We start from the raw sequence: 17,429 nt of genomic DNA, 5'->3' as shown, positions 1-17,429 counted from the left end.
TGCTTATTTCTTGTCTGAGCAATTGGGGGGGAAATGCGAACACTTGGAATTTAAGTTTGCATTTCCTAAAAACATTTCTCCTATCCTAGTAGCATAGTGCTCTGTTTTGGGACCCAATCGGTTTAGAGAGAATGAAACCCACTTACTGTAATCCTGTGAAGCAGATGTTCAATTTGTAGCCGACTGATACCTGTACAGCCCTCTCCTGTGTCTCACATGCTACCCTTCTAGATTGGTGCATCAACAGTCTCTTCACAATTGATTCGCTGGCCTGATATCTCCTCTTCTTGTGCATGGAGGATGAAAATTACATTTCGTTATACGTGCCCTCAGCCTCCGAGACTTTTCTCAGTTCTTTTAAGTGTTACTTTTTGTTTTTCCTCCTCCTTCTACGCACACACTATTTCTTTCAATTCTTCATGTAACTTCAGAGTTTAGCCCTTTCACACTTTAGGTGTGCAAGTGCACCCAATGACCAACAGTCTGATGCAGTTGGCTGCTTTTTTTGGATCAACCAAAAAAACAACCTTATTTTGTAAACTTATACCGGTACTGATGTGCTTTCTTGGCCAGGTCTCCCTCGAAAAAGAGATTTTAATGTCAAGGGACCTCCTGGTTAAATAAAGGTTAAATCAAATAAATAAATCAAATTACACCACTAAGTAGATGGAGGTCATTTAGAAAGGTCAGTGGTTGGGAGTCAATAGATCTACACTGTTGTTTGTATCCTTGTGGATATGACCTGCACTACGACAGCTCGATTATGATTGATTGTTGTTTGTTGACCACATACTACGTAGTGTGGTTCCCAGACACTTCCACCCAAATGTGCGAAAGGACTAGTGTGCCAACGCTTCAAACTTGGCCTTCATTAAGCCAATAGAAAGAACATCGAAAACGGACGACGCATAGCCATTGGCTTTACTTTGCATCAATCATTTCCCACAGCACGTTTCCCCCCAGTGCTTGCACACCACCCGTTTCTGATTCAGAAGAACTATACTTTGCAGCCGTGTGATTTGTGGAAATCCAATAATAACAAATACTTACTCAGTAAATGTATTCCCACTCAGGCCAGGTTTGAGTTGTTGTTCTTCCAGGCGTATACGCTGTGAGCAATAGCCTAGGGACGAGGTTAACCACATACCACTGAGCAGAGCTAACAACGTGTGCTGTGTTCAGATGTCATTTTGATTGACTGTTTTGTATCTGCCCCGTTTAAGATTGTTGGTAATAAACTAAGCGTTATGTACTGTATAGCACACACACCATTGTGTTTTGATGTACAGTATTTCAAATCCTCAAGCCTCAGGCCAATTGCTTGGAAGTAAATATAGTAGTCCAAGAATGCCTAAAGGCTCTATTGCTTGCTTGTTGCATCATATCCTTGATTACTAATTGAAAACCTTTACTTATTCGAAACATTTAGAATATTACTTTTTACCATTTTTTTTTATGGGGCAACAAAGGATTCAGCTCTGATAAGTGTACCTTTTGAGTGTTGAAATATTTTTTCATTCTTAAATGTGGGAATATTTCCACTTTTAACCCTTGTGTGATGTTCACTTTTTGGACCCTTTCGTACTGTTCGGGTCCAGTTGACCCGGGACATCATTGGGGTTTTAAAAGCACTTGTCCTGACACGGTGCTCCTAGTCCCAAGGGTGACCCGTACAAGGGGGTATACTCAGGGCGCAAGAAAGCCCCAAAATAGCCCATAATATTAAAGGGCGCCTCCTGTGGGCACAAACAGGTACTGTACCCAATAATGCACAATAGGTACTGTGTACACATTCAAAAGTGCATATCTTTTGTTCTGGTGGATCTAGGGGGCTGCCCTTTGGAGAGGCTGGAGCAGAGGATGCTTAGTAACAACCCACAAAGTGTCAGACCCCTGGGAATAGGTGGGGCCGAACGACAGCATGATGAGTAGAGGCGTTTTTATGCCCATGATGCCCCTAACTTAGAAAATGCAAAATCCACTATAATAAAAACCTGGGTGTCATAAATCATACTTATCTAGGAAAAATGTTAATGAAACAATGTTTTCATTGCTGTTTATTATTTTGAATTTATATTCTCAATTGAATTTCACATTTATCTAATTATAATCAAAGCTGTAAAGAAAATACAGGTGATGAACAAGAATAGAAATGAAAGAACCAAACTAAGATTGTTTTTGCCAATAGCTATGAAATACATCTCTCAAAAATGTCTGCAAATGCTGAATCACAAAACACGAACGGAATGTACACTGTTTTGTTGTGCTGAATATTTAGGGATCTTAACAACCAGTCCTATTAAGAATCCATACTGTCACTGTCGAAATACAGTATTATGTCTGAAAAATCCCAAATAATTCTGAAATACCACTGACTACTTGTGTGCATGGGTATGCCTATCTACACAACACATGAAGCACAGAATGTGACAGTGCGTGTACCTCAAATGTACTTTTTGCAGTTGCTGCATACGTTCTGTACACTGCAAGAAAATGTTAAAAAATGTACAATGTTGCACTTCAAAGGGTAAAAAGTGCGAGAGCAGACGGCTTCTTGGCACGGGAAAGCCAGAGCAGAGGTGTGTGAGTGAGTGAGTGAGTGTCAGTGTGAGTGTGTGTATGTTGTCTGTGTGTCTCTGTGCATCCGGGCCTAAATGACCCGAACATCTTATGAAGGACATACATTTGTTGGGGTATTGTAGGATGTGTAAAAAAAAAATGTTTTCCTTTTACATGTTTTTCATAGAAAATAAGCTAAGGCCATGGAGTTTCAGATTGATAAAATGTATTCTTGTACCATTTCTCTTAAAAATGTAAAACGGGTCCGGTTGACCCGAACACCACACAAGGGTTAAAACAACAATAAACAAATGGATTACTCTGACTGGACTGATAACATAACTCAATATGAAGTTGCTATGTAACAGGTTATTGTTATTACTTCTCGGAAAGGTAATTTCCGAGTGAAGATTAAGGGTTTAAACAAAGACTCAGCACCGCATTACTACTACTCAGGTCCCTCTACAATTGAATCAGAACGAAAAAAACATCACAACATTGACAGAAAACAGCATGTTTTAAGTCTAATTACCCCAAAGTCATCATTATGAATATTGTCTTGCTATAGGGTAGTGAAAGATTGGTATTCAATAAAGTTAATGACTTTGGTTTTGTTTTGCACAATAGCACTTTTTAGGGGAAAACTCATTAGCAATTATAACTTATCCGATAGGACATGAGTGCCCTGTCTAGACAATTGATTACACACTAATAGGAGTCTGCTGGAGCCTCACTTGTTTTCTAACCCCAAGGGCATAAGGTGACTGTTTAGTGAGCCATTTGGGCTAGAAGTGGACCACAGTTGGTCTATCTTAAGCCATGGTCCTCAAGGTGCTGTTAGCCTTTGCCTGTATGCTTTTAGGAGCCTGGATCATTATTTAGCCCTTTACTGTAATCCAGCCCTTTGCACCTGACTGGAGTTGTGAGTGTGAGTGTGTGTGTGTGTGTGTGTGTATGTTTGTGTTCATGTGTGTGTTCATGTGTGTGTGTGTGTGTGTGTGTGTGAGTGTGTTCATGTGTGTGTGTTCGTGTGTGTGTGTGTGTGTGTTTGTGTGTGTGTGATTGTGTTCATGTGTGTGTTCATGTGTGTGTGTGTTCGTGTGTGTGTGTGTGTGTTCGTGTGTGTGTGTGTGTGTGTGTGTGTGTGTTTGTGTGTGTGTGTGTTTGTGCATATGTAACTAAAAGCCTGTGTTAGGAGACCATAGGGACACAGGACAGTGAGCAGTGTGGTCGTAGGGATGGAGATACACACCAAATCAGAGCTTTTAGTTAAGTATTAAAGGGAATTAAAACCCAATTGGGCTTGAGTAATAACAAGCCAGACGATGAGCAATCCCTTTTGTCTTGTGTCAGCTATATATTCGATGACGCCCAGCCCTGGACACACTCCTTTGTTTTGGGAGCTATTTATTTATCGCAGTATATCGACCCCCCACCTGACTGGGCCACTTTTAATTTCATTTTCATTGAAGTCCATTTGAGTAACTTTAAAACAATCAGACAACTAAGTAAATCCAATTGCCATAGCCATTACACTGCAGAGGATGCCCTGGGAAGTGTTGGTCTGAAGGGACCTGGGGATTTTCTTTAAAGACACAGCACGGACCGGAGATCAATCCCATAATTCGTTGGGCTGTGAAGCGAACTGTGGTCTTTAATTACCTCCTCATTAGCAGCATTTGTTTAAAATCCAAATCGTTGTTCCTATACTCTGTGGATTCACACAGTCCAGCTCTGTGTCTCCCAAGTCCCTTAACAGTGGCAGATAAGCCTTTCGCAGTGCATCACGATTGTCAAAAAGGGCCTTCTGGCTCTTCGTCGTGGTGCTTGGACGAGCCTGAGATCACTGGGAGTCTTCGTCTTATTTTATTGACCTTTGGAGAACTTTTGAAAAGCCCTCAGCCGGATATAATTAGCCAAGCCTCTAGGACTGAAAGCAGTCATTGCCCAAGGTTATCCAAGTCTGCAGATTGTGTGAATTAGATTGGAGGAGGGAGGGAGATTTTGATAAAGGTCATAGTTATCATGAGGATAGAGAGAGGGAGTAGAGATACTACTGAGGGTTGAGACTCAGACTCTTGTATAGCTATTATAATGCCCTGTGTCATATGTCATCTGGATACAGTCACAGTAGAGCTGTCGAGTAGAGAGTTAAGTACTGTACAGGCAACTGGCATTTAACACGGTGACTGTTCAGCCTTCATTTCCAGTATCAGAAGCGAGACTGTTCATGAATTTGATCCAGCTGCCAAGTATCCTAATAAAAATATATGTGATATGGTCTGGTGAAAAGGTCTGCATGTCGGCAATTCTCAAGTCGCACAAATGACCAAAAAGATTATTTTTTTAAGTATTGAAGAGCTCACTCAATATAGCAAACAACTGTTTTAGGATTACTAAATACTTATCATTTGTGAATTGGATTCACTGTATCACGTCCCATCCTGTTTCAGGCTACTGGATTGGCGATACATGGCTTGTAAACAAACTTACGTTTTAGGACAAAAGCAAGGACTGTGTGATCATCTAATTATTATAATTAGTAAGAATTTCGGGTTAGATGTTCATAGCGATGTTCCTTCTTAGTTGCTAGCTGGCTACCAACCCAATGGTAGCAAACGCGTGTTTTGATTCAGAGAGAGTTTCTCTTGTATTTGGTTTGAGGTGTACCAACATTCAAATAGACATACTGTATGTTCTTATTTATTCTCATATCAACTATTTTCCGAATATATGACACATCATTTGAAAGCTTACAATCTGCACCTTCATAATCTGTAAACATTATTTTTTAATAAATGACCTTTCCCGACTTGGAGACTTTTTCACCAGACCCTGTCACATATGTGTTTACATTGAGAGTGACGGGGTATCCTTGTACTAACCTCTCTCTTTCTCCTCTCTCCTGTAGCTTGTGAGCTGATGACCCAGGGTATCCTCGCTCTGGTCACCTCTACGGGTTGCGCCTCGGCCAGTGCCCTGCAGTCACTGACGGACGCCATGCACATTCCCCACCTCTACGTCCAGCGCAACAGCGAGGGCTCTCCGCGTACCGCCTGCCAGATGAACCCCAGCCCTGAAGGCCAGCGCTACACCCTGGCAGCGCGCCCGCCCGTACGCCTCAATGACGTTATGCTCACACTCGTCGCTGAGCTGCGCTGGCAGAAGTTCATCGTCTTCTACGACAACGAGTATGGTGAGTGGTGGACGCTGCAGGTGGTGAATGGTGGTGGACGCTGCAGGTGGTGAATGGTGGTGGACGCTGCAGGTGGTGAATGGCGGTGGACGCTGCAGGTGGTGAATGGTGGTGGACGCTGCAGGTGGGGATATGTTCCTGCACTTTTAAGGCTGTGGCTAAAAGGTTTCTGGAGCATCGTTGAAGGGTTGATGGTGAGGTTTGATGGAAATGGGTGAAGGCTACTACAGGATACGAGTGCTCCAATCAGTGATCCCCTCAGGGGTTGAGTGATCTCAGATGGGTAATCAGAGGGAGGGAACGGAGGTCACTCAGGCCAAACGGAAATCAGAGGACGGGGGTGACTGTTGCATGGAATGGAACGAGTAATCCATATCATGCATGCATTGCAATGAACCTCTCCCTCCTGATTTCTGCCCTCACCACCAGCCTCCCCTGCTGTATATCTTTTCATTTCATTACACTGTGAGTTGCAGGGTCAAAGGTTATGAGGATAGAGAGGCTTCAGAAGGGATATTGTTGGCATGTTCCGTTGCTATTTTAGAGCTGAGACCCAAGGATTGGTTTCAATGGACATTGGGCAACACATCTAAGCACTCTCAGTTCTACTGTACAGTACCCACTAAATAAAGATTTGGACTTAAGGGGAGGCTGGTAGAAATTGTACAGTGTAAAAGAAAAAATAAGTCATGGTTCCTATTTGTTAAATGGTGATTTTGTACATACCCAGCCATGTTTTGTACTAGCCAGATTTTTATGTGCTGCTATTTTCTTAACCCCAGGCCAGCCTCAACAATATCCCTTCATTTCATCAGTCAAGGCACTAAAAAGGAGGGGAAGAAAAAGGGACATTTATTCAAATTAAGGCCTTTGTTTAAGTTTATTAGGAGCAGATGGGCCCTGCGTTTGGGTGTCCGGGCCTGGCTCTAGCCTGGCCGAGGACTGACAGCTGAATGATGATGATTAAGGAGAGACCTTGGATTGCATTGCTGCTTCCCATCTCCCCCTCTCTCAACCTCTAAGCTCATTCTCACTCTCATTCTCTCCTCCCTCTCTCTCCATCTCTTCTGTCTCTCTCTCTCTGTCTCTCTCTCTCTCTCTCTGTCTCTGTCATCGCCCCCCCTCTCTCCTTCACTCTCTCTCAGGCACACACACACACACACACACACACACACACACACAAACACACAACCACCACCCACCCACCCACTCACTCACACACATACACACACACACACACACACACACAAACACACAACCACCACCCACCCACCCACTCACTCACACACACACACACACACACACACACACACACACACACACACACACACAAACACACAACCACCACCCACCCACCCACTCACACACACACACACACACACACACACACACACACACACACACACACACACACACACACACACACACATTCTCTCCCCAACTCTCTCTCCCTCTTCTTTTTCTCTCTTTCTCATTCACATCCTCATGGAAATCCGGTTCTGCTTCATAAAGCACAGACAATTCCCCCCTTTCTGGCTTGCTGACAAAAGGACAAAAGGTCACATCCCTCGACCGGTTTTAGGAACTTGAGCACTGATGCTGTTTGAAATGCAGAAATAGCATTTACTGTAGGCCTTTCAACTTCAGTCCGACACCAACAGGGTAGTTTAGTTCAAACTGGGGACATACCAATCTGGGGGCGTAGCATTGCAAACTGCTGAGAAAATGTTCAGCACTCTGGCATCGCCATCATTGCTGCTCGTGAAAGCAGTCTTATTGGTTATTCTATTCATGGCACTCACTATATGCACTGGACCCATTGAAAAACTCTGCACTGCACTTTATATATATATACACTATCCAATGCACTGTCTGTCCTGTGTTGTCCTGTTTTTACATTTGTTTTTGTTCATGTATACATGTGAAAAAAAGCAAAAACGCACTACTGTAATGCCAAAACAAATTCCTATATGTGTCAAGCATAATGGCAATAAACGTTATCTGAATCTGAATCTGAACTACATGCAGGAGCAGAGCACTGACTGGACATGGCATGAAAGCAACAATTGAAATGTGAACAAATTATGCTATAAAGGAATGAGTGAATGAACAAATTCATTAATAAAATAATGAAACCTCCCAACCTCCCAACCTCTCAACCAGCTCCCTAGTGAACTGAGTAGCAAAGCTCTATGCTCTCCCCCCTCTCCTCCTCCCTGCTCGGCTGTGATTAATAGGAACATAGCCTGGCTATGGGATGTCATTATCCTTCCTGAGGTGTTGAGACTGGGTTTGGACTGAGGGTCTCTGTAGTGTAGCATGGGGGGGAGGAGGGGAGGAGGGGGAGGAGGGGAGGGGAGGGGAGGAGGGGGGGAGGAGGGGAGGAGGGGAGAGGGGGAGGAGGGGAGGAGGGGCGAGGGGGAGGAGGGGAGGGGAGGAGGGGGGGAGGAGGGGAGGAGGGGAGGAGGGGAGGAGGGGAGGGGAGAGGGGGAGGAGGGGAGGAGGGGAGAGGGGGAGGAGGGGAGGGGAGGAGGGGGGGAGGAGGGGAGAGGGGGAGGAGGGGAGGGGAGGGGAGGAGGGGGGTGGGGACGGGGAAAACAACAACTACCCCAACTACCGTCCACAGAATTGATTTGGCCGGGTGCATTGATCTGCTCTGGCTATCACACATACACACACACTCAGGCTAGCTCTGCCGAGCATGACACAGCAGCAGAGCCACATCAAAGATGGACTCCAAATCACAGGCGGGGCCGACTGCAGTGTGCGCTGGGAGCTGCTGTTTTCATCAGCACCCAATCAGAGGCACCTGCCAGCCGGAACGAAAGCCTGACTCGTGGAAAAAAAAGGGAAGAAAAAGAAAGGGAGAAAACAAGTGAGAGATGGATACCTATGAGGACAGGCGGCTAGTGTGTGGGATGTGAGATCTCAAGATATTCATATTCATATTCAAATGTCTTTCTAATGTTCACATCTGTTAACATTTGCAGCTTCCTATTTCTTAAATAGCTACAGTAGCATACACCAGTGGAGGCGGGTGGAGGTAGAGTTCATCGTGGATGTTCTTGTTTAAAGTGACTCACAGTGGTTATACAGTAAGTACATTTCTTTTCCCTTTATATATATATATATATATATATATATATATATATAAGGGATATATATATATATTATATAAGGGAAGGGAGAAGGATACAAAGTGTTGGTCAGAAACAGGAAGAGGGGTAAGATTGGAGGTGGAGCAAAATCTGGTGAAGACAAGGTCAAGCTGATTGCCTGACTTATGAGTCGGGGGAGAGTGAGACAGGGTAAGGTCAAATGAGGAGATGAGTTAAGAAATCCAGAAGAGTGAAACTTCTCTGATTTGAGGTTGCAGTCACCCAGGAGAGTGAGCGGTGTACCGTTCTCACGATAGAAGCTGAGAAGGACATTCGTCTCACCTAGGAAGTCGTCAAGCTGAACTGGACATATGCCACACATCAATGCCCGTTATCACTAACAAGAGTTAGCATGGTTTACACTGGCACTGGACCCTGTAAACACCCGCTGCTTACTGCTTCAGTCACAAGTCCTTTTTACTGTGCCTTGTAACATACATGGGCAGTATGTGTAACATACATTATGCCAGATACTGTACAAGAAAATCAGGCAAACTAGGCATTTAACGACATAATAGCATACAACAAGGGAGAATGTTTGTCTGTTTACAAAAAAATACCCCAAAATATAGTTTGGAGGTTGTAACTGTTGTTTCTTCCTGCTGGGTCATTTCCGAAGGTTAACCGCCTGGGTACAACACCTAATGGGCTATTTGTCAGCCTTAACATAAACCATCCGTTTCATTTTCATTAACATTATGTTTATGCATGTATTTTCCAATTCTGGACTAGGGTCTGCAGTCATTTCATTACATTTAGTGGTTTCTGTTTATAAATCCCCGGGCAATAAACGAAGAGGTGATTACACTGACACTCCGTAATGCCCTCGTTCCTGATATTAATCCCAGTAAATAAACAAACTTGTCTGTGGAAGGAGATTTCATTTATGGAAGGGTAGGGCAGACGTCTGGCGCGAAAAATATGCTGCGTCGTCCTGAGAAACTCCTCATCCAGCAACCATATTTGTTTTACCATTTCCCTTGTCATTCAAGTTGAGTTATGGTATTATCCAGACACCGGAGCATCGTCATGAAACTGGACAGATTTACACAAGCGCCCCCAGAAGTGTACCCTTGCTGCTCTGAGTTCAGGACTGTGTACAAAATAATCCACTTTCAAATCAACTGCCCCCTATCTGCCCAAATAAAATTAGCCAAAAAAAGAAAATCCATTAATGAGTATCCATCGAGCAGATGCTATCTGCTACAGTCAACAGCTATCAGCCAAACCACCGAACTCGCTGATTGCTTACTAAGAGCCAGCAATTGCGTAAGGCCTGGCTTGAATGCTAACGAGGGTAGACAGTAAACGCCTTAAGAGACATGTATTTGCAAAGCATTAGTGCTCTGACAAACACCCGATGTGGCACATTTAAGCTCACTTGCTTTGTTACGCCACTGTGCCTATGACTCTTGATAACACACCAGTTCAGTCAAGGACTTTGAACAGCATGTTGAGGAGGGGGGAGATGGATGGAGGGAGGGAGGGAAGGAGGGAGGGAGCCAGGAGGCGCTAGCTCAGTTGAGCTTGGTTTTTTCTAAATCCTTGTACACTCCGATTGAGCCTCTCTGGGTCTTCTATAGTGCTGAGTAGTAACTTCACTGTCTGCCTCATGATAGGCCACGGAGTCAGCGACATCATAGGTCCTGGCTGATCCTCCTGTAGCAGCCCGTCTTCAAAGCAGCCCTCTGTGAGACAGATTTAACACCAGTGCTGGTGCATGGGCGTTGTGGCGCTCGCAAACTTGGTGGCACTTTTTTTATCATCTGAAGATTATGTTAATGTCTATATCACACAGGATCCTGGGAGAAGAGGGTGGGGTAGAGGACTTGGATTATGCCCATGGCTGAGTGTGAGTGTGAGTGTAAGTGTGAGTGTGAGTGTGTGTGTGTGTGTGTGTGAGTGTGTGTGTGTGTATGTGTGTGTGAGTGTGTGTGTGTGTGTGTGTGTGTGTGTGTGTGTGTGTGTGTGTGTGTGTGTGTGCGTGTGTGTGTGTGCGTGCGTGTGTGTGTGTGCGTGTGCGTGCAAGTTTGTACGTGTATGTGTGGAAATAATTGAACCATTTGATTTAATGTGTCTCTATTTTTCATTCCTACAGTACCTCATTCAGATTTTCCCAGACTGGGCATCATTTTTACTGCCAGTAGTTTATGAAAAGTGTTGGTAATTCCCATTTAATTACATGTGAATGAATGCATCTCTCTCAATTGAAATCCATATCGAATGACACCCCTCACTCCTCATCTCGTTAAATTCTTAATAGGTTTAAGTTATTCTGAGAATCCACTTACAATCTTATGACGGCTCATACATATTTAGGGCTGCATTAACTAAGACAAAAGGTTAAATAGCGCCTACTTAAGCAAAACCCATTGCCACAATGTGCTTGTGGGGAACATGCAGTCTTCTAAATTGATTGCTTTCTTACTGTGGCTGGGTCTTGTTGGTCTAGTGTCCTTTGAGGTAAGTAGGGATTTTGACTTGTTTGAATGCTGTCAGTTTGCTGTACTGCTGTACAGTTTGGCTTGTGTAGCATGTAGCTGCAAGTTATGCTAAGTTATACACTATATATATATATATATATATATATACACCTTACACACATAAATAACACATTTTCGGTCAAGGATGTACTGTAGTGTGTCAATGGAAACTTCTTCCCCTGGCTGCTTTCTCAAATGACGGGGGGATTGGTCACAGTCTCCATTTCTACACTCCAGAAAATCATGACAGAAAGTATTGAGTTTCAGAGTCTATTGTGTGAACTTCACAAAAGGCAAGAATCCTTTAGGACGGCATTGAAAAGGACCATTCACAGTCTTTTTTGATTTGTGGTGGCTATTTAATTGTCACTCATGAAGCATTCACTCGGCCTGTAAGTAGAGTGATATTGTCTGGGCACCTGCAGCGCTCCAACATTTAGGCTCTTCTATTTTCTTGCTGCACTGCGCCTCCTTTGATGGTTCTCCTAATTATGGTTCCTAATTGGGCAGGGATCCTCACAAGGGCGGACGCGGGGGTATAGTTTCTGAGCTGTGTGTGTTAATGACTCCTCTTCACTATCTACCCACACTCACCTGGGGCCTTAGCAGTGGCCAGGGAGATGGTGCTACGAGGATGATGACTGCTACACCATGTGCTGTGTTAAAGCGATGGAGGTGGGCGGTGGCGAAGAGAGAAAGAGAGAGGCAGATGTGGAGCAAGAGAGAGAAAGAGAGAAAGAGAGAAAGCGTGGAAAAGGAAAAGGAAAAGGAAAGGATAAGAATCAGAAAAGCTGATATCTCACATCACAACAACCATGACTGATAAATCGCCCCAGCGGTCAATTCCTCTCTAATTGTCTTCCTCTCTGTTTCTTTTTCTCTTTCTCTCTCTCTCTCTCTCTCTCTCTCTCTCTCTCTCTCTCTCTCTCTCTCTCTCTCTCTCTCAAGCCCACAGGGGCTGTTTCTCTTTCTCTCATACCCTATCACTCCTCCATCTTTCTTTTAGAATTGAATGAGTGACTCAAAAGACTGATCTTTAATAGCTTTGTTCAGTCTCTGCTATGATAGAAACATGATCTGATGAGATTAGACAGATATCTGGGGGCTGGCTGGACCTCTGTTGGGTGACACCAGCTGTCATTCCTATTGGCTTGATTCCTACCCCCCCCCTTAGTCTATTCTTCTCTGCAGCCCCCCCATGTACAGCCACAGTGTAGGAGAACCGAAAACACACATTGACATTTCTCTTTTATTAAATGTTTTCTGTGTTGTGGTCAAAAAAGCTGTTTTTATTCCACCGACAAGAGCTGAGACTGTTTTCCTGCAACGCCTGTCAAACTACTCTGAGGAAATAATCGGGGGGGAAAGATTAGGCATCTCCGTTTGGTCTAGCGTGGCATAAAGTTGAATCCAATCTAATCTAATCTAATCTAATTACTAGTCGGCTCAGACTATTTGGACTGAACATGCGCCATAGATACAGTACAGTATCATGAGAGAGAGAGAGAGAGAGAGAGAGAGAGAGAGAGAGAGAGAGAGAGAGAGAGAGAGAGAGAGAGAGAGAGAGAGAGAGAGAGAGAGAGAGAGAGAGAGAGAGAGAGAGAGAGAGAGAGAGAGAGAGAGAGAGAGAGAGAGAGAAAGGCGGAGCGGTCTTGATAAATGGCACTCGTCTCACTGCTCCTGGGGATCCAACCATTTGCCTCTGACAGTGAGGTGTGTTCCAGCCAAGCTATTTTAATGGGATCCCGATGCTTTGGGGAAAATAAGGAAGGCCGTATTGTAGCTTCCTCTCAGACACAGCCAGATTTCCTTAGAGCTCGGTAATGAGCATCGAGAAGTGGCCCTGTCTCAGCTCCTCGACGGCTCTCTCTCCAGCTCCTCTGGCTGAGGCCAGGGCATTAGGCTGGTATTAGGTTGACACGATTGCTTTTGGTCTCTCGTCAAGGTCTGGAGTTGTTTTTTTCTCTGTCCTCCTCCTCTGCTCTGAGTGAAACAGTGGGTGGGAAGTCATTTACAAGGCTGCACTGTGCCACTGCTGCAGCACGTTCCTCAGAGATGTGCTTACGAAGCCATAAAGCCACCCTCTCCAAAGTAAAAAAGGCAGGCGTCCATCTGTGATTTGCCACTTACAAACACACCACAATCAGGCATTCAGAACACTACGTTACGCAATACATGATCTGCTACAGAGTTGTTGAGATCTCTGTGATTTTCATCCTGGCAAAGGCATGGAAATCTGGCGAGGACCCTGTTTATGGAAGAAAGAGATTAAAAAGGCCGGGGAAATGAAGAAAAATACCAAGGAAGGATTGAAGAGATGAGTCCACTATATATAAACAGTGCAGGGAATGGAAATGTAGCTATATCCTCTTCTCCATATTGAGCTTATGTTAAGCCTAGTGCCTAGGGGATCAGATGGGTGTGGAGTTTTACTCCCCCAGACCTGAGTGGCAGAGGTAGAGCGTGGCGAGTGCTTCGGAGTGAAGCAAATGAAGTGAATGTCAAATAGCCCCAGTCTGAGTGAGGTGGATGGGTATTAACTGGCTGGTCAGCCATGCATGCTCCCTACTCAACTTGGCACACTCCATACATACAAGCCAGAACCAGAGAGGCAGGGAGGCAGGTGGCAGGACGCTAGAGGCAGTGAAACAAGAAGACAGTTGTGTGTGTGTGTGTGTGTGTGTGTGTGTGTGTGTGTGTGTGGGTGTGTGTGTGTGTGTGTGTGTGTGTGTGTGTGTGTTTGTGTATGAGGTGGGGGGGAGGCTAGAGACAGGAAGGCAAATTACCCTCCTTCTGACGCAGTTGTAGACAATTCACTGCTCCCACTCCCAAGGACAGTGTCTATGCCTTTTGCATTCATTGGGCATCGCAGCAGTGCATTCGTATCACACGGCTACCCACAGGAGCCCACACGGAGGCCTCAGTTTCCATTAGAATTGTCGAAAGTCATTGTAACTGGTCCAGCAGATTCTCCAGTAGGGAGAATCGTTAGCAAACAAAATGGCTTCCACCCCACCGAGGGTAGATGCAGAGTTTGAGATACTGCTCACGCTGCGGCGAACCCAGGGTGCCGTATCGTTAATGGGCTCTCCTGCTGTGTCCCTGTTCACTCCCTGTGTATGTACCTGAGTGCTAACTGGTGTCACAGTAGGGGGAATCACACTCTTTTTAATGGGATGTCTGTTTGTGTGTCTACAAGAGAGGTGGCACACTTATCTGTTAGTGATTGTATAACAGTGGAGTCTGGTGGAGGTAGAAATCAGAGGATGGCCTCATTGTAATGCGTGGAATGGAATGAGGAACGGTATTTTAACAATTCACTATTTTCCCATGAAAGGAAGCTGGTACATGCAGCAACATATTCAAACATTTCTGAGCATAATGTCCATTGCATTATTTCGAACAATATAACAAAGTGTAATGTGTTCTAAAACTAACATTAAATGAAAATGAGAAACGCTTTGAAATACACAATTTAGCGATCATCATCTGGGGCGGTCTTTGACAGTCTTCTCTTGTTCGTTGTTAAAGCGGCTATAGCTGCATACCTTTGGTGGACGTGTGGAAGCTGTATCATCATGTCCAGTTGAAGGATGATGAAGTTATACTCATATTTGAAATTCTTTAAAGCATTCTTTAAAACGTTCACTGTCAAATTCAACAGCTAAAAGCTTCCCTGTCATTATGTCTTCCAACCACTACTTGGATTTTAGGTATTACACATGTATTATTCATGGTGATAGAGTAAGGTAATCTGGTAACTTAACGTAACCACTTTAGTTGACACAAACTGTTGTTAGTCAGTTGGCTGACTCTGGTGAGTACAGTACAATGCCGCCATCACAGTTCTACCATGTCAATATTATGACAGTGCTATGTAGGTCTTGTTCGAGTTCAGGCCAGGTTCAAGCAAAAATAGCATAAAATCAACAACAATTTTCATTTGAAAGAATGATTTTTCCATGACATTTCTCTGGCCTGGGCAAGACAGGGCGAGGAAGGCTAAGTGCTCAAGTTTAGAACGTAAACCAAACAAAGAAAAATCTAATTAAAGACCTTCTTAAACTGAACATAGGCACCCTTCCCCTTGCACTGTAGTCCTATTCATAAACATCTAGACATTAGCATAGTATCTGCTCCACAGCCAAAACATTGCTCTCATTAGCATAGCATTCTCCCTAATCTGATGCACTATATTGCACGGCTAACATAGAGGAGTTTCCTGCCCTCCTAATTGGATAATTATCAGGCAAAGTATTCTCAAACAGTCCCCTCTGTGGATTACCAGCTTCTCCAGGACAGCTATTATTTCTGTTTACTCTGGAATGGGCCTTTTGTTTTGCCTTTTTCCCCCCACCAGTGATTCACTCCTGCCTTTATTTCCCTATAGATCTACAACTACCGTAGGCTTACCTTTTAACGTGTGAATCCAGGCTTAGACTTCAAGGCAGCTCCTTTGGACTGCAGATATTTGGTAGGCTCCCAGGCAACTGTCATGTCATCTTGATAGCCCACTACCTTCGGAGCTCAATACTGAGATCAAGGCTCAGTTACAGAAGGTTGCCAAGTGAAAGGAGGTGCACGAAAAAAGCAGCCGATCGGATAGTGCCTTCGGAAAGTATTCCCTTTACTTTTTCCACATTTTGTTTGTGTTATAGACACAATTACAATTGATTAAATTAAAAGAATTTGACATCAATCTGCACACAATACCCCAGAATGAAAATATGAATTTATGTGAACTTAAAAATATCTGCTGTGAGCCTCTTAGGGTGACCAGTGGTTTGATATGTCTATTCTATATTATATTCTATATTCTATATATCTATTCTATATTGATAGGCCTATTCTAGATTTCATCAACAACATATTTTTGTTGTGTTGTGTGATCTTTTTGTGTTCTTTTTCCTTTTCTGTTGCCTTTGTCGTCCTCTTTCCCCAGCTTCTCCTGAATCATTCTTTCTCTCTCTCTCTCTACAGTTTTGTATTTTTCTTTTTCTGTCAGGCACATTGGTATATTTTTAGCATTTCAAATACATGCTACTGTATCCGACATGAATGTTTTCTAAAGAAACCACTTGCTGCTCTATGAACATCCTTGGTCTCCCCACCCCCTTATGAAGGAGATTACAGTGCTGTCCTCTCTAACCTTTCTGGCTAATTGGTGGCATTGCCCTTCGAAACAGTTGGGTCCTTACATCCCAGTTCCTTACATCCCATGTAAATGCTGTACATCTCCTGTCACCTTGTCAATGACATATACTTTAATGTTCTAATAACATTCTTTTGTTCAGAGCAGAGGAAGTAAAAAGCAAACACAAGCTAGCCTAAGAAGCCAGTTCATTGCTACTTGACATTGGAATATTCCCTTGACAAGGAGCTACTGTTGAAATGTGCTAACATGTCCTGGGGACAATATTAACATTCACTCTCCATCGTCATGGTGTTACAATGATAAGCTCATTTAACAGATATCAAAGGGATATGTCAAGCACTTGGCTTCAAATATGATGTGAAAGCGAACTGATGATATTATTGCCGTTGCAGGCTTTTCAGATACTGTGATGAGACATCTAGCATAAGATATTATAGATATTCAGCCGACTGGGTATTATTGTTTCGAAAAATGAGATTTATGTTTGCCTGACTTTATGACAAATCTGCAATGAGGTAGCTTGTAATAAAATATTTATTATACTGTTTACGGCTGTATTCTGTGCATATGATTAATACACTTTAATTTGATTTAAAATCATGTCATCCAGCTAGTGGATGTATTGTAAAAGTATTGTAAAAGCTCAAAACAGCCAACATCATTGAATATTGGCAACCTGGGCTGCATTTCAGCCAGATTTCTAAGAGCCTGCCTGTTTCTGGCAGTTTTGAAGTGTGATTATACAGGAGCATTATCGCAATGAGTAGCCAGACAGATAATTGTCTGAGCCTCTTCACACCACCATGACAGAGGTTGAGAGTTTCCTCTTTGGCCTCCCCTTCCTGCTAAATATAGAGCCTTCCGCAGAAACGCCTCCA

General features: G+C 43.7%; 1 protein-coding gene across 1 annotated transcript in view; it reads left to right on the top strand.

Moving 5' to 3' along the window:
• Positions 1 to 17,429, top strand: part of grid1b (glutamate receptor, ionotropic, delta 1b) — a gene marked incomplete at both ends in the record, with an annotated part of 249,991 nt that overhangs the window by 112,326 nt on the left and 120,236 nt on the right. The window contains one exon of the mRNA XM_080541692.1: positions 5,471 to 5,755. Within this exon, the coding sequence (XP_080397818.1) occupies positions 5,471 to 5,755 (285 nt within the window). The remainder of the gene's footprint in view (positions 1 to 5,470; positions 5,756 to 17,429) is intronic.

This window comes from Nansenia antarctica, assembly GCF_963989245.1.
Source record: "Nansenia antarctica genome assembly, chromosome: 11".
Classification (NCBI taxonomy): Eukaryota; Metazoa; Chordata; class Actinopteri; order Argentiniformes; family Microstomatidae; genus Nansenia; species Nansenia antarctica.
Note: the sequence above shows the minus strand (reverse complement) of the source record. Positions and strands in the feature narration are given on the sequence as shown.